This window comes from Maylandia zebra, linkage group LG2 (genome assembly GCF_041146795.1).
Source record: "Maylandia zebra isolate NMK-2024a linkage group LG2, Mzebra_GT3a, whole genome shotgun sequence".
NCBI lineage: Eukaryota > Metazoa > Chordata > Actinopteri > Cichliformes > Cichlidae > Maylandia > Maylandia zebra.
In genome coordinates this window covers 2,622,802-2,640,342 of record NC_135168.1, presented here as the reverse complement: position 1 = coordinate 2,640,342, position 17,541 = coordinate 2,622,802, and the positions used below count along the sequence as shown (strand labels likewise).

At 42.4% G+C, this 17,541-nt stretch overlaps 1 protein-coding gene across 1 annotated transcript in view; it reads right to left on the bottom strand.

The window, feature by feature from the left end:
- Positions 1-17,541, bottom strand: part of gfra3 (GDNF family receptor alpha 3) — a 76,776-nt gene that overhangs the window by 36,803 nt on the left and 22,432 nt on the right. Inside the window, exon 2 of the mRNA XM_012923400.3 lies at positions 2,897-3,193. Within this exon, the coding sequence (XP_012778854.1) occupies positions 2,897-3,193 (297 nt within the window). The remainder of the gene's footprint in view (positions 1-2,896; positions 3,194-17,541) is intronic.

Sequence of the window (17,541 nt, the reverse complement as noted above, 5' to 3'; positions counted from 1 at the left end):
TGGTGTTCTCATCTTACCCCACATACAACACATCACTCAACATGTGTGGTCTATGCATCCATTATTTTAACGACTATAGAAGCACAACCATGAAAGTCATTTCCCTTCATCATATTACTGCTCTTTAGGTCTTCTTGATGTTTCTTGTACTGAATTGCAAATCATATTGTACACTTAACCTTTTATTGAAATCAGCCAATAACACATCCCTCTGTCATATAAAATCTCATCAATATGGACAAAATAAATGACAAGATATGACCGACAGGATACCACATCCAAAGTGATCATGAGCCCATGTTATTAAAAGCTACTTCTGTCCACTTGTAAAAGCCATTAGCAGAGCTGTAATTGACTAGTGGACCAGGCGCTTGTTCCTGCAAATTATTTAAGCGCATTCCAAAGTACAAGTTCAATCAAAAATGTAATGGCATGTAAAGTGTTTATGTATGTAAATCCTTTTCCAGGCTATATATTTATGGTAATGACATGCTAGAGCAACCTAGTAGCATAGGGAACTGAAGAGTGTGTAATTACACTAATGCTCCACTGACTAATAGGCCACAGGGGAGGTGGAGTCCGTAGGCTTGTGTTAGCTCACTTACTGATGCACAAATCCCACCAGCATAGAAGATAGACTCCTGTGAGTCTGTGTGTTCAGACTGAGGAGTCTTTAGCAGGGCTTCATTTGTACACAAGACTGGTTTGGGATTATGACAAGTTTGTTGGTTAAAAAAGAGATTCTGTCTTGAATAAAAGGGCTAAAATTAGCAATGACTGAATATAGAGTAGTCGCTAGAAAGTCTTTTTATAACATAAGAAAGTACATCGATGCATATGGTTGCCTGAGTAAAAAAAGAAAAAAAAGTATCAACAGTGTGTCAAAATACTGCTGCTAATGATCTTCTATGTAACCTGTCAGAAACAAGGATGTAGGTGCTGTTATTTGGTTAGTGAGCATAAAATCTTGAGGCATGATGTTGATGAGTAGACTCACACACAGATATATTGAAAACACTGTAATATCTGACAATTATACCTACAATGTAGATTCAATCATTACATACAAAATGTGTAGCGAATGTGATATAATAGTAGCTTCTATATCACATTTACCTTCCACACTGGTATGCCTCCACTATACCTAATATATATGTCATACAAAAATAATAAAGCACAAGCTTTAAATGTACTTGAGACTTTTGAAGTATAAAGATAGCCTTCAAAACAGTACATACTATATTTTATGAATGTGAATGGAAACGTTGCAAACAGTAATGTGCATGCAGAGGCAATTCTCTACTGTGGCAACAAAACAAACCTATATAAATACATGAAAGGCCAGAAAAAAAAATAAAAGCTTTTTCTTGGAAACAGCAGGAAAAGAAACAATAACAAGAAATTCCACAGACAGACCCCGACCGCCAGCGTAGAGACAGATGCCACTGTTCCAGTCCTTCCAGAAATGCAAAGAATATCCAGGTAGCTCATATAGTGGTCAAAGTAATCTCTTAGTAAATGAACTGATGCTTTTATAGCGCTTTTCTACTCTCCCAGAGCACTTGTCACGCTTTATACGACATGCCACACTCACACAAGCGCTTTCTTCTATGCTTTAAGGGCTTACTAGCTAACATTCACACACATTCATTTCTGAAGCATTCCGATGGATGCATCAAAGAGCAACTTGGGGTTAATGCCCTCTCCAAGGATCCCTGGCTCCCCCATGCAGACTGGGGGAGTCAGGGATCAAACCACCAACCTTCCAATCAGTAGATGACCTGCTCTACCTCCTGAGCTACAGCCATCCCATTAACTCATCTGAGGGCACTGCTGGGACATTAGTCATGATTCAGGTTGTTCTTTCAACATTACTTAGTGTCACTGATCATCACAGCTGTTACTTTAACAAACTGATAACTGATTTAGACTATATTCACAGACCCATCCATCTATTCGTTTCCACTTGTCCTTATCAGGGTCATGGGGGGGCTGAAGCCTACCCCAGCGGATAATATAGAATCACCAAATAGCCTAACCCCATTAACTGCATGTCTTTGGATTGTAGGAGGAAGGCAGAGTACCAGGAGAGAACCCACATAAACACAGGGAGGACATGTAAAAAGGCCTGGAGTCAAACTCAGGACCATTGCTGTGAGCAACAGTGCTAAACACTACACCACCATGGTGCCCTATATTGAGACATTTAAATTATATATTCAGCCCACTGAATTGTGTTAAATAAGTTACTTTATTCCAGCGTGTCTTGGGCCTGCCCTAGGGCCTCCTCCCAGTGGGACATGCCCGGAAAACCTCACCCAAGAGGAGCCCAGGAGGTATCCTTGTGAGATACCCGAACCACCTCAGCCTGCTCCTTATATTTTTTATTAAATCTAATAAAATTAATTTATTGGATTTGAAAATATATACCTCAAATATGAACCATGAATCATGTCTGAATATATTAACCCTTTATGTTGACTGTTTATCTTATTTATAAAATACATTTAAACTGGTATAATACCAAGTAATTTTAAGTTCCAGGTCTCAGAAAAACCCAAAATATTTGAAAATCTAAAAGGTATTTTTTAAATTATTTAAAATACATTCAGGTCATTAAATTTTAAATTAAGTGGTAATGATTCATCTCATAAATCTTCTCCTCTAAACAGTTAGAACTATAAGTATCGCTGTTGGTATCTGCAGTACTGGTCCTGTATTTACTTGCTATTGATACCAAAAAACGTAGTGTCACTCAACACTATCAGCTTCAGCTGGATTAGTCAGCATACTGTTAAACTGAAATGACCACACCCCTAATTTTAAACCTTATGCTATCCAAAGAGTTTAGTTGAGCTTTAGATATACACCTCCAACACGATCCAACCACACTGACCTGGCAGCAGACGAACCCTCCAGTATATGCGCAGGCACAGCTCCTCCTTACGGAAACCACGCTGACATTTGCAGGTCAGTAGAGAGGGGTGTTTGGCTAGCAGGGCATCCCGCCTCTCCACGCACTCAGATGCCAACTGTTCTGCCTGCGGGGACACCGCTGCATCTTCTGCACATAGCTCCAAGCCTCGATACAATGCCTCGCACGTGGGTTCAACGGAGCACACACGATGAGCTTCAACACAGTCGATGGTGGGGGCAGGGAAGTTAAAGATGGATGCTGAGGATGGCAACACACCTAGGAAAGCAAAAAAGTTAACATCAGATACACTGCATTACTATGCCGTGACAAGGTCTTAGAGAAAATACTTACAGCGTATACATATAGTGACTTGAATAGCCAGCAAACTATTGCAGCTAAGATAAGATAAGCTAAATGTTAGCTTTACTGTTTGCACTGTTATATGTTTACTCTTTTGTGGAGCACAATTTTTTCTGATAGAGAATAAAATGTTGAGTGGCGCACCACAGCTAATAAGCAACAGCACCTTCTTCTGGACTCAGTCACTGGCTTTCTGCACCCTCATAGGTTCATACTCTCAAGTTAGAACTGTATTTTCCGCACTATAAGGCGTATGCTTTCACTTTCATATTAGTGCATCAGTGCGCCTTATAATCCAGTGCGCCTTGTGTATGAATTCTGGTTGTGCTTACTGCAGTGTTGCCAACTCCTCAGTAAGGAAAATCGCTATTGGCTGTCCTAAAAGTCGCTAGAAGTCGCTAAATGACGTCATTTGCATAATTGGTCATGCTAATCTAATTGTAACCTATGTTGTTGGAGAGAGAAATAACATCGTGGAAGAGACATAAAGTGAGTAAAAAACGTCCTAAATGCATTTAGAATTTATTTAGAACTACAAATTAAATTTATTTTAGCAATTATTGTTTTTTAATGTCACAATTCCAACCCTGCTCCTTATCTGGGCATGGACCGGTAAAAGTAACCCGAAATTGGCACTCTGGTGGAGTTACTTTGTGTGTGTGTGTTTATAAGTAGTTTTAAACCTCGTGATCCACAAAACAGCACAACAGTAAAAGAAGAACTGACTGCGTCACAGTCAGTGCGGGAGCAGCGGCTTCGCTCATGTGCGATTCATTTGCAGTTCGGACGCATAGGTGTGAACATCTTCTGCCCTGACAGCAGCTGGGGGTGGACTATCCTCCGCCCGTGAGCACTTTGGAACGGGCGAGGTACCCACGGCAGCACCCGCTGCTTGTTGAGAGTAAGAGCGATACCCGCTTTCACGTCAAAAGTCGTCATAAATAAGTCTCCAATAACACCAGAAAAAGTCGCCAGATTTGTCGCTAGTCGCTTTTTAGAAAAAAAGTCGCTAAGGGGGTCTGAAAACTCGCTAAATATAGCGACAAAGTCGCTAAGTTGGCAACACTGGCTTACTGACCTTGAACCAATTTTATGTGGTACACGGTGCTCAAAAATCTGTCAAAAATGTTTTAGTACGACTTTGGTAAGCTACAAAGCCGCATCGCTTCATGGATTGCTGGAGCATTACAGCTACTGTAGTCATGGGTCTTGCTGAGTAATCTGGGTCCTAAACTCCGTTCACCTCAGGTCTCAACATCAAACGAACACTGCAGCATCACTGAGAGTTAAAAACTGTCTAAATTCTTTCATCTTTAATAAAATGATCAGCGTTCCTGCTTTACCAGTTGTAACAATTAAGTTTAACATCCAGGCAACCATGAAGACAGAATTTATTAAATTTAACGGAGTTAGGAGTTAGCAAGAAGTTAGCTCGCTAGCTTCCACCTAAACATGATATAGCATGTTCTGACTGAGAGTTTTCCGAAAAATTCAAATGTACAGCTCTGCTATCACTTCCAACATAAATGACGACAGAAAACTAAACTGCATGACGTTTGTAGGGTTACTGAAGTTGGGCTAGCTGGTATAAAATGATGTCGACGTGATCACTAGCAATGCAGCTATGTTAGCATAACATCAACACAGTGAAGCTGGAGGATGAACGCCAGCTTTTTTCCACTCGATAAAAGTTAACGTGGGGGTTCCCGATGGTTAGGGACAAATGCAATTGTAACCCTAGTAACTGCATGTCTTTGGACTGTGGGAGGAAGCCAGAATACCAGAGATGCAGATAGCCACAGCAAGATGGCAGGGTCGAACTCAGAACCTTCTTACTGTTTGCACCATGCTGCCAGGTAGGAATATTTCAGTTTTGATTATTTCAATATTGAAAAGGCTGACCCTAGCCATTTTTATGCCTCTCATTCAAAGTTTTAGAACCCAGGAAACAAAGAAAATATGAATTACTATACAAAAATAAGTATAAAACCTATACACCGCAAAAACTGGAAGCAATTTGGTTATTTTAAGCTGATAGTTGGTCAGTTGTGGAAATTCCGGGTTCCAGTTGCCTAGTTAACCCTTTAACATATATGTTGTACATTAATTCTGCACTAGTATTGGTAGTGATAAAACTTTTACAAATTTAGGACCGGTTGCCAGTCTGGGCTAAGACTCACACTTGCCAGCAATTTAAAATGACCAATTAACCTGACCACATGCATTTCGTTGGACTGTTGGAGGAAGACAGATGTGGTGAGGCGTGGTCGGCAGTGCCGTGTGGACGCACCTGCATGGCATCCGCAATCACGCCTGCAGTGTTAAAAACACGGGGAAGCATTGTGGAAGAATTGTGAAACTGCTATCAAATAAGCGGTTCTATATTAATATGTAACTTGACCTGTTAAGATGTTTTTGATTGAAATAGCTTTTGATTTCAGTAAATATGATCTTCTGATGCTGCAAATTCAACAAATGACCATTTTCAATTCTCTACAACCTATAAAATGTTTTGAAACTCTGTTGTGCGTAATAATTTGGAACAGTGCGTTTTACGATTTTTATTTGTGAAAAACACTGTTATCATTGGGAGGTTTGTTCAGTAACATTTGAATTATACTCTAATGGTTGATGACTCAAAAATTATGCTGACTGTCATTTGAATCGACTATTTAGGAAAATCAGAGGAAAATATCACTTACATAATAATTTGGAACTTGGTGTATGTTCCCTCTGTCACCATGTCAGCTATGTCATAGTGTTTCTGATGTCTCTGAGTCTGTGTCTGTGCGTACATGTCGTATTTCCTGTTTCACTTTGACAGTCTTGTGCGCTTGGTCAGTGTATCTAGTTTTGCCTTCCCTCATCTCATTATGTTTGATTTGTCCCAGCTGTGTTTCCTGCTGTTCCCCATGCTCCCGTGATCCTACCTGTGTATTTTAGTCCTCAGTCTTCCCCTGCTTGTTGCATCGTGCTATGTTTTCTCCTCTCATGTTCCTGAAAATATTCTAGCTCCTGGTCCTGGTTGGTTTCCTTCCTCAAGTTTCTTAGTCTCCAGGTTCCAGTGCCCAGTTTAGTTTCTAGTTTTTGGTTTGTTTTTTATATTAATGTTGTTGCAACGTTTGAGGCTTTTATTTCTGAGTTGACTGCTTTTCTGGGTGATCCACGTGGGTAAAGAAAATTCTGCATAATAATTTTGGCTTTGGAATGCAGTCTAAAAGTGAACTAGCACAAATTCTGTCTGCTGTGCTTTAACATCTAAGACAAACCACACCACAGTCAAACTGAAAGCGTGCTGAGAAGAATTCTCTGTGTGGTTGTTTGGTCTGCATTTGTGTAATAGGCATGATGCCAGTTGTCATGGACTAAGCACACAGTGACAATTTCACTCATCTGACTTTTAATAACTAAAGAATAGATTTTTCTGTCATTGCAACATTCCACCCCCTCTTTTGTTTTCTTACCTACTTGAAGAAGTGTACAATAAATGTAGGTAGGAATGGATGCTCTCCAAAGTCAGTCTTTCCTTTATGTATTATTTTCAAATTGCTCTTAAATTCTGTTGAATCCAAAGTTTTTCCAGAAAGAAATTGTTGCTTTCTGAAGTAAGATTGCTTCAATTTGCAATAGCAAAAAAAATAAAATAAACAAAAACAAAAACCTTGATGATCCACTGCTAAAATCCAATAACTGACACACGGGAAGTGCGACCCTCTGCCATCCTATAATGATGGCAGAAATGTCATATGGGGAGGTGGACGGGGGAATGCAGAGATAGAAAAAGGGAGAGATGGCAGTGCAGAGAGCAAAGGATGTAGAAGATTGTGAGCGAGCATACCAGTGTGAACCTTGATAGGTTGGACACGTGCACAGCATGAAGCACAATCAGCAGCACCACAGGCACACGCGCATGCATGGGAGAACACAATATTGTATAACCACAGGGGAGGGTTTACAACACACACACTCATGCACACATACCTTTGAGTAAGAATATTGTGGTTGGGACAGCATAAACAGCCGTAATGAGAGACTTATCACATACACAGTACTTTTTTCAGTAATTAGTAATCTAACACATTACTATCTAATTCTAATTACTTTCTATCGTTACAATGCCGTTACCGTTACTAACAAGAAAATGCGATGCAGATGCGTTACTATTTTTCAACACACATACGATTGAAGCTGTCTTCAGCTTACTGGGAGCCAGAGGGCAAAACAATTGCACAAGTGCTGCTGATTGGCTGAGGAAGAAATAAGTAATCATGGCAAACCAATCACATGACCAATTTAAAGTGACATAGCAAAAATGACTACGGGAAGAAACTGCGTTGTCTAAAGAAAGCCCTCAAAAGCAAAAACAAAACCCAATAAACCCTTTCCTATTGGTGGAAAAATGTACCGTGTTGACCAATCAAAAAAAAAACGACATGGCAACATGGCATTGGTTGTTCAGGAAGATTTTTTTTTTTATTCTTTTGTTGAGGGAAGTTTTAGGAAGGGTGGCAGCAAGAGACAGAGCGAGAGAGGGAGGGAGTTTTGAGATGTGAGAGATTTGTGACGTTTAGCGTGTTTGGAGTGTGTAGTTAATGTTTTGTCTTGTGTAGTTAGTGTGTAGTGTTGTGGATAGTTTTGTGTTGTGTGTCAGAACAATGAGGTAACTGCTGCAATCGCTGCCAAAAAGCCGACAGCAGTGTAAACGGATAAACATTTTTTAAAGTAACGCAATAGTTACTTTTCGTAGTAATTAGTAACTTGTATAATATTGTAACTCAGTTACTAACTCAATTACTTGAAGAAGTAGCTAGTAACTATAACTAATTACTTGCCCAACACTGACAACTTTTAAGACCTGCTGACTCAGTGGAGGTTAAACACTGTCTGACGGGGGGCGTTTACTGTATTTACAACTTAGAAAATCAGTTTGGCTCAGATTAAAGTTAAGTCTCATAACTGCTGTTAGACGTTTAAACTGAACCATTTGCTGTTCTTTATTATTTGGTGTTCATATGTGTTGGATTTTTTTTTAACGGAATTGAATTTTGAATCAAAACTAGCATTAACAATCTTTTTTATACAAGGAGGAAAGAGAAGTGTTGGGATTTATGTTTATCTATAAAACTAATGTCTCATAAATAGAATAACATATTTGTGTTTTATTTTTTACTGCACACAGTGAATTGTAGAGAGTTTGGAAGTAGACTGCTACCCTAATAGTAACAGACACCAGACCCCTCACAGGAACGGAGCCTCGATCATAAAGCTTCTCTTACAGAATGCAAGCTCCGTCTTTACACTGGACGACAAGAGATGGTTGCCATGGTAATGGAGACGCTTAGAAAGCTGCAGAAGAGGAAACCTGAGCCGACATCACACCTAAGGCCACTCTAAACTGTTCTGACCAATCATATTAATACCACGTTTTTGTGACATGCAATAAAAGAGTGTTTACTTCCTGGGTGCGGCAGCCTTTTGTCTCTGAGCCAGAGAGAGAAGGTCCATGGTGCCATGTAAAACTAATTTGAAATTCCAACTGTTTGGATAATAAATTGTGAAAACTTATAACTGGAGCATATTTGCCTTCTCTCTCATAAAAAGCCCTACAGAAGGTGCGTTTCCACTGGGAGGAGCAGCGTCTGAACCAGCATGCTCCAGCCTGTCCAGAAATGATTACATCATCTGGTTCTTAATATTTATTCAACTGTATTCTAAGCACAAGCTGACTGTTAGAATTTTCAGAGTTCACAAAAATAAAAATAAAAAACAACCATCCATCTTCTTCGGCTCATCCGGGGCATGGTCACGGGGGCAGCAGCCTAAGCAGAGAAGCCCAGACCTCTCTCTCCCCAGCCATCTCCTCCAGCTTGTCCAGAGGAACACCGAGGCGTTCCCAGACACGCCGAGAAATATAATCTCTCCAACGTGTCCTGGGTCTGCCCCGAGGCCTCCTCCCGGTGGGACACACCTTACCCGGGACACGCCCAGGACCACATCAACTGGCTCCTTTCGATGTGGAGGAGCAGCGGCTCTACCCTGAGCCCATGGCTAAACTTCTCACTCCCCCCCGCTCCCTACTCCCATCACTCGTCAACAAGAGATACTTAAATTATTCCACTTGGGGCAAGAACTCGTCCCTGGCCCAGAGTAGGTACTCCACCCTTTTCCAGCTAAGGACCATGGCCTCAGATTGGAAGGGGCTGATTCTCATACTACCGCTTCCCACTTGGCTGCGAACCGTTCCAGTGCGAGCTGGAGGCCAATTATTTAACAAGGCTTGTTAGAAACTATGAAACACATCGTGCAGACTTCTGGATGTTAGAAGACAACTAATAATTCTCATGAATAAGACTAAAGGCAGAAAGTCAGCCTTTATTTATGAACATGTTAATAGCAATGTTGATAGCACCCCGAGATTTATATTATATTATCCATTCATTCGCGTCCGCTTATCCTTTTCAGGGTCGCGGGGGGCGCTGGAGCCTATCTCAGCTGTCATGGGGCGAGAGGCGGGGTACACCCTAGACAGGTCGCCAGTCTGTCGCAGGGCCAACACACAGGGACAGACAACCATTCACACTCACATTCACTCGCACATTCACACCTAGTGACAATTTGGATTAACCAATTAACCTATCCCCACTAAGTGCATGTCTTTGGACGGTGGGAGGAAGCCGGAGTACCCGGAGGGAACCCACACGAACACGGGGAGAACATGCAAACTCCACACAGAAAGACCCCGGCCTGATGGTGGAATTGAACTCAGGACCTTCTTGCTGTGCGGCAACAGTGCTAACCACCGTGCCACCCTATTATATTATCTTTCTATTATATTTTATTTATATTATATCTGTACATATATTTATTCTTATAATTCTTGAATTCCTATTCTTATATTTTGCTTTGTTTCTTCGTTCATCAGCTGTGCAGCTAGTCTTACAGCAGGGTCCTGCTGAAAAACTGCAAAACACATGGAAACATGTTGATGATGGAAATAGCAGGTCTGCCTCAAGTCTTTGTGTTTCCCTAATGAGCATCAGTAATTAATCACAGACACAACTTTATTCCTTTTTCATGTTGGCTGAAAACAGTTTTACATATATGCTCTTATAACAGGACGCAGACACTTTAATTGCTGAGTCTATGCTTGAAGTTTGTTTGTATACCTGATCTTTACTCTCAAACCTTTAAACTGCAGCGGAGAGAATAAAAAACTGTCGGAGCAGGTTTGATCATTTTGATCAAAAATCGGCTGGAAACTCCACATTTTCACTCACTCTTTTATTTAAAGCATGTGTTAAGAGATTATATGATGGGGGAATCTTTTATATGAGCTGCATGTGAAGCCCTTTGTACTGAAGAGCAAACGGTCACATTGTCACAGGAAGATGCGTGCATTAATTTGGTTATTTATTAAATATATACAGTAAATGTTGTTCTGGTTGATTCTAATCGGCTGCTGAGTCTCTTACGCCAGCGTAAGGTTGCAGGGTCAGACAGGGTAGGGGCCACACAGGTTTATAACCTCAACCTCCTCGAGCGTGGAGAGAGGCTGAAACCACTTCTCTGGTGAGCCTGGTGAAGGAGAGACATTAGTTGGGGCATTCCCGCCTCCCTCCATTGTGATGACCATCTCACACAGGCACAGAGAGCGGATGTTGCTGCATTGCAACAGCGCTTTCCAGACGTTCCCCCCTCCTGCTTGGCTGTACGACTCTCATCGAGCACCATTTTGAAACGCAGCTTGGAGTGACGGTGCGTTCATGACCCGACAGGCTTCCTGAACATAAAAGGCAAATTGTTCAGAGGGAATTGGCTGAAATGCAGAAGATAGGTAGCCCCATAGTTCTTGTGGTGAAGAAAGATGGGTCTATACGGTTCTGTGTGGACTATCGCAAAATAAATAAAGTGTCACATTTTGTTGCTTACCCCATGCCCCGGGTTGAAGAACTCCTGGACCGGTTGGGCATGGCCCGGTTTTTCACAACGCTGGATTTAACCAAGGGCTACTGGCAGAGTCCCTTATCTGCAGAACCCAAGGAAAAAACAGCCTTCTCCACGGTTTGTACCAATCTGTCACACTTGCGTTCAGCTCGTTCAGAGCCCCAGCCGAGTGCTGCAGCCACACAATGCATTGCTGCCCCCTACTTGGACGATGTTATCATCCATAATGACACCTGGGTGGAGGTTAAATGAAGTTGGTGTTCGCCCTCTGAGAGGTGAAAGTCAGCGGAGGTTATGCAAGTTATGGTGGCACCCACGCTTTATCGGCTGCACCTGAGCCCGACTGCTTGCTTGCTATGATACTGGGCTGGGCAGACATCTCCAAAATCTGGATGGTCTGGATGGGCCTGGGCCCCCTTTCCCTGTCGGGTCGCGGAGTATGGGGGTGCCTACTGGGGTCAGCGGGGGAGCTGGCCCCAGGGAGGGGTCACTTGCCCCTCCCTTCCTTCCCTCCCCATCTCCAGTTGCCTCCCTCTTCCCGCTCCACCACAACCACCCACACATGCAGGACCTTGGAGTAGGGGTATGTCACCAGGGTGAAGAGGAGGCTACCCCCCCCCCCCCCCCCCCCCCGTCCCCTTCTGGCTGCCTGTGCCTCAATTTTATCCCACAACTTAGACATTCACATTACTCACACTCTCATTACACATACATATAGGATCTTGGGGGTGGGCACGCTACACGGACTCCAAAGTACCATCAGGGTGTACACCCCACCCCTGGCGTCGTTGCCCACCTCTCAATGTTAAATACACGTAGACATTGAGGGCTAGCAGGAGGGACCATGCGCTTACCTGCTGCTCTCTGGCAGGTAGCTCCAAGCCCTCCTGGGTTTTAAATGCACCTTAGAACACACATGCATCAACATTACAATGAGCGGGTGGAGGGAGGTTTGGAGTCTTCTCTCACCCCCGTTCTCTGCGACCTGCTGGAGCGGGGGGGCTAGGAGGAGGAGTTGGCCGTCCGACTGCGGTCTGGAGTGTGGAGCCTTCCTGCTGCTGCGGAGTCGGGGCGGTCTGCCTCCCCCCACCGCAGGGAAAAGGGTAACACCACCTGGGTCTGGGTGCAGTTCCCCCCCTCCAGGGGCGGGGGCACCTAGACCCGGTTCGTAGAGTACGCTTGGGGAGTGTGATCGTGTGTACAGCGTCTCTTTATGTCTGTCTCCACGTTGGTTGAGTGTGGAGTAAGTGCATATGAGAGCATGAGGGTGGGAATGGATGTTTGTATCTGTGTGTGCCTGTATGTCTGTGTCTATATGTCAGGTTGGGTGTCAGACGCCACCTCTCTGGGGACATCTCAGGCCCTCCAAGGTTTGGAGGCCTATCTCCCCCTACCACCACTTCCCCTGCCAGTGGCGGACCCCCTCAGACATCGGTGCGTTGGTGGTTCTTTGTGTCCGGGGATGGGCGTCCAGGTACACACCGGCTCACTCCTTGGCGGCCGCTTATCGGGGCCTGGAGCCTGGGGCTCGCTCGGGCCACTTCGGAGGTGGGGTGCCCCCGGCCTCTCGGCCTGGGGCTCGGTCACTCAGGCACGGCTGGCTGCCGGCGGAGATCACGGGCGCGTCGCTGCAACCCCCCCTGGCTTCTGCTCCGCGGCTGCTGAGTGAGCCCTCATCTGGGACTCTCCTCAGCTCTTTCTGGGACAGTGGCGCAGCTGCCCCTCTGTTGGTCTTCCTTGGTCTCTTGTGTTCTGGGGGCCTCTGGATGTCTGGAGTTTTGATCTCCTCCACACCTGCTTCACGCCCTGGAGGACGGGGCTGTGGCCCCCCCACACCCTCTAGCAGATCATTACATGAAGGAACCTTTTAAAAAACAAAAAACAAGCGCGTCCATGCTCACAGGTGTACACACGGGTGATCACACCCACAAACTACACCCTTTTTGGCTCCTACCTCAAAGCACACTGTGTTCTGTTGATCTTATGTGCTGCACAATAATGTTTAATATTTAGTATTTACTGTCATATTCCCATATATCATTGTGATGTTGTTTATTCTATTACTCTTGTTCTCTTCTGCTTGTTTTCTTTTTTCTTTCTCAGCAGGTGATCCAGGTGATTGATATATGCATTTTTTTTCTCTGCCCGTTCTGTTGGTTTTTGTCTTTTGCCCTTCTCCCCCGTCCCTCTTCTCAGCTGTTTCTCTTTCCCTCTTTCTTTCTCCCCTTCTTTCCCCCAGTCAAGTCTGTCCCGTATTCAGTAAGTGAAAATAAAATAAACAATAAAAGGTGAATCAAATGGACCATTATGGCAAGGCTGGGATGGTCAGTTTGGTAAAGTAAATCCGTTGGGCATCTTTCTTTGCCTTTAGACAATAATTCTGATGCAAAAGAGCCAAACGGGACAGGCAAAAAAAAAAAAGAAAAAAAAAAAGACATCTCCAAAATCATCAAAGCACTTTTGCAAATAGGCTTTATTTTAAAAACCAAACACATATTTGAAGATTCAACCACTCCATTAAGTGCATTTAGTGACACACAAACAGGGTATATTTCGAACTACAGCTTAGTTAGTTTCAACATTTCTATTGTTGGTGCTGAGAAATACCCAATGAAAGAATGGCCATCAGGCCAAAGCAATGGTTTTGACTCGATCATCGCTAGCCCTGCTCCCTGGCTTTGATGACTGAGACTGACAAATAAAATTAATTCATGAACACAGCCCCGAGGCCAGGAGTGCCAAAATGAATTAAATAAAAGGTCATTAAATAACTAGCTAAATGTGTCAATAAGTAATTTATTAAATAAATAATTAATTTATTAAATGTGTCATTATTTAAATAAAACAGGAAATAAATAATTTTATAAATGTTTTAAATAAAATGAGTGGGCATTTAAATATTGATATATTTCTTTAATTAATTCCAATTTTAATTAATTAATGAAACATTAAATGAATTATTTAACTCTTTAAAGCCAGTCGGAGCGGGCACGCTCCGTTTTGCGTAACTATTTTTAAGTCCCCGTAGAACCGGAACCACTTATGCAATAATTTTTTTTTGCATATGAAACCGGAGGAGTCGTACTTACATCTTGTGCCATCAGCTTGCCCTAGGTCACAGTTTCCTTCCACATAAAACTTTGCAAAAATATCGCGCTTGCAGCAACAAAAACATAATATTCCAGAAACACGCTTTGCCGATCCGATCAGCTGTTCAAAACACGTCCTACGTTGGAATAGACGTCAGCGCGAACTATCGCATAGCCGTTATTTTCCTGGCCAAAACAGGAAGTAATGTCATTTTGTGGAAAATGTAGGGTTTTTTTTTTTTTTTACTTCAGGGCCTTATAAGCCTGTACTGGTGTTTTTAAAATTCATGTTTGACTTTATGCTTTTCTGAAGAGTTTCTGAGATGCTTAGAACTCAAATTGCACTGCTGGAAAGTGCTTTACACAACTTGTACATTCATACAAGCACTTTCATATACACTATTTCTAAATGCTTCCAATTTAACATTCACACACCAATGCCTGCATCAGAGAGCAACATAGTGTTAGCATCGTGCCCTAGGATATTTGCCCAGGATGCCCAAGGATGCCGTCTGGGATCGACTGCTCTACCACCTGAGCTACAGCTACCCCTGAAGCAAATAAGGGCTGGGATGCAGATGCTCAGCCATGAAACTAAATCCCATGAAGTTCTCTATCAGTGTTATTGAGTTAATAACACTTAGGCCACATGCAGTTTTTAGGCATGTAAATATTGACTGAAAGTTGGTGCCTCTGTGCACTACGTACCTCAGCATCTGCTGATCCTTTTCTGTAATATTAGGTTAGCTACCGCTTTGTGCTGACTAATTGTCATTCCCACTTGATCCACATTGTTATAATACCACTAACAATTGATTGGGGAATATTTAGTAGTGAGGAAAGGCATTGTTGCACAGATGGTATCCTATCGGCACCATGCTGAAATTCACTGAGCTCCTTAATAATAATAAAACTACTACTACTAATAATAATAACTTTATTTATAAAGCGCCTTCAAACAAAGTGCTGTACAACTATTTGAACCTAAAGAGATAAATAAAATAAAAGTGATACATAGCAATACAAGTAAAAAACACAATACAATTTAAAAATGGTAAAAATTTAAAAACTAAGAGCCATAGAATTAAGACATGTAGGATGGGGTGAACAACTGTGTCTTCAACTTAGTTTTAAAAACCTCCGCAGAGCATGCCTGCCTAATATCTTGAGGGAGGTTGTTCCACAGACACAAAAAGAAAAAGCACGCTCTCCATTTGTCTTTTTTTCTGACCTAGGAACCTTTAGAAGGCCAGAGTCCTGAGATCGTAGAGCACGGGATGGAACATAAAGGTGTAAAAGGTTGGAGAGGTATGAAGGTGCCGTTTAAAGCCTTGTAGGTGAGCAGCAGGACCTTAAAATCTGCTTGAACCTGACAAGGTAGCCAATGAAGAGATCTCAGTGCATGGGTATTGTGCTCAAATTTTCTAGTTCTTGTTAAAATGCAAGTAGCTGCATTTTGCACCATCTGTGAAACCCATTCTTTCACAAATGTTTGTAGGAGCAGTCTGCATGCCTAGGTTGTTGATTTTATACACCTGTGTTCATGGATATGATTTGAACACCTAGATTCAATAATGTAAGTGAATGTGAATAATTACTTTTGGCAACATGGTATAGACGAGGTCAAGCAGGACACTTTTCTTACAATTCCAAAGAGTCCAAAGAGTCGTGCTGACAAATTTCTCTCTTAGCAGCAGCTTTCTCTGTATCATGTAGACCAGATGCAATTATATCCAGCCTGTGAGATAATTTCATGCGTCAGTTATTAATGGCCCCTCCAGTATGTGGGACATCAATCTTTAGCCCTGCTGAGAATTCATGCAGGCAGAGGTGGGACTATGTTTTGATGGGCCCACTATGTGGTCAATCACATTAAAATACAGACTGGGCTCACATTGTTATGTGAAAGAATGAAGGGGACAGATGTTCCAAAGACAGCAAATGTAGTGGTGCAGGTCAGGTGTGCAGAGAGGCGGGGAGTCGGTGGTCTTCTAAAGTCTTTGTGGGGCCCTCGCTATAACACGCTTCACTTTTCTTCACTTTTCTTTTTTGCATGCTTTTTTTTGTTTGTTTATAGCCCATTGTGTTCTGCATCCTGATTGGCTGTAGACCATTGTCAATCAATCTCGTGCCGTGTTTCCTGTTTAGTACCGAATGCGTTCATCTTGTCAAATTTACATAAATCTTCAATCGCTAGCAGTGTGACTCTGAAGTGCTGCACTGTATGTTTGTAAGATTCCTCCAACAAACACAACAATGTCGACGAAACCTTTTGCACTGTCAAAGGCACCTGTGGTTGCACCCAAAAGGCAGAGGAAGATGATAACCACCGCACAAAAAGTTGGACTTCTGGACAGGCTAAAGTAAGGTAGAAGTTAGCGTATTTTTCAGATTATAAGGCGCATTAAGTGAAACAAAACAGTCAGATAAGTCAAACTTTACTCAACTCATTCTTCTTGCTTCTTTTACTGCTGTACCATTGATTCTGGACCCGAAAACAGGGTTTGACCGTTGGTTTCATTCTATAATACTGGACTTCTACGAAGGTTTGAAGTTTGAGGGTGTTTAAACAAGAGAGAAAAGTGTGAAAATGTTCATGCCTGTCTGACAAAAGTGTGTAAAGTGTGTAGTGATGGGGTTTTACAGCCTTAAAACATCTATAATGACTGTAAAAAATAAAGTTGGCTACTTCGCTGATTAATTTTAGAACGTAACTCCTGCGATAAATGAGGGACCACTGTACATACAAAGTGTCTTTGATTGGCAGAGATGCAGAAATGTCTGTATGTAGCACAGAGCCATGGCTCAGTGTCTAAATGCATTTCACAGGCTTGAATATGCGCTTGAAGCCATTTATAATTCTTAACTCAACACAAACAAGCACAAGCAGAAATTTTAGAGAGAGTCATTGACCCACTATTGATCATGTGCTTCATCACACGAGCCAAGATGTGAAAAAGGACGTGAGTCCTTATCTGCACTGTTTTCAGGTAAAACGATTGCGAGACCTTGCCTCACTGTATCATCTGTCCAAAATGTAAACATTAGTATCCTCGAAAGAGTGACCTTTATCTTTAGAAGCATCTTTAGATACAGCTGAGGCCTGTGGTACTCATTACATTTACATGCTATTTTGATAGACTATCAGCAAGTAAAACAATTATGATATGAATGGAGGATGGGAAAGAAGAAAATAATTTGGAAAGCATCTGATTGTCTTAATTTTTCAGC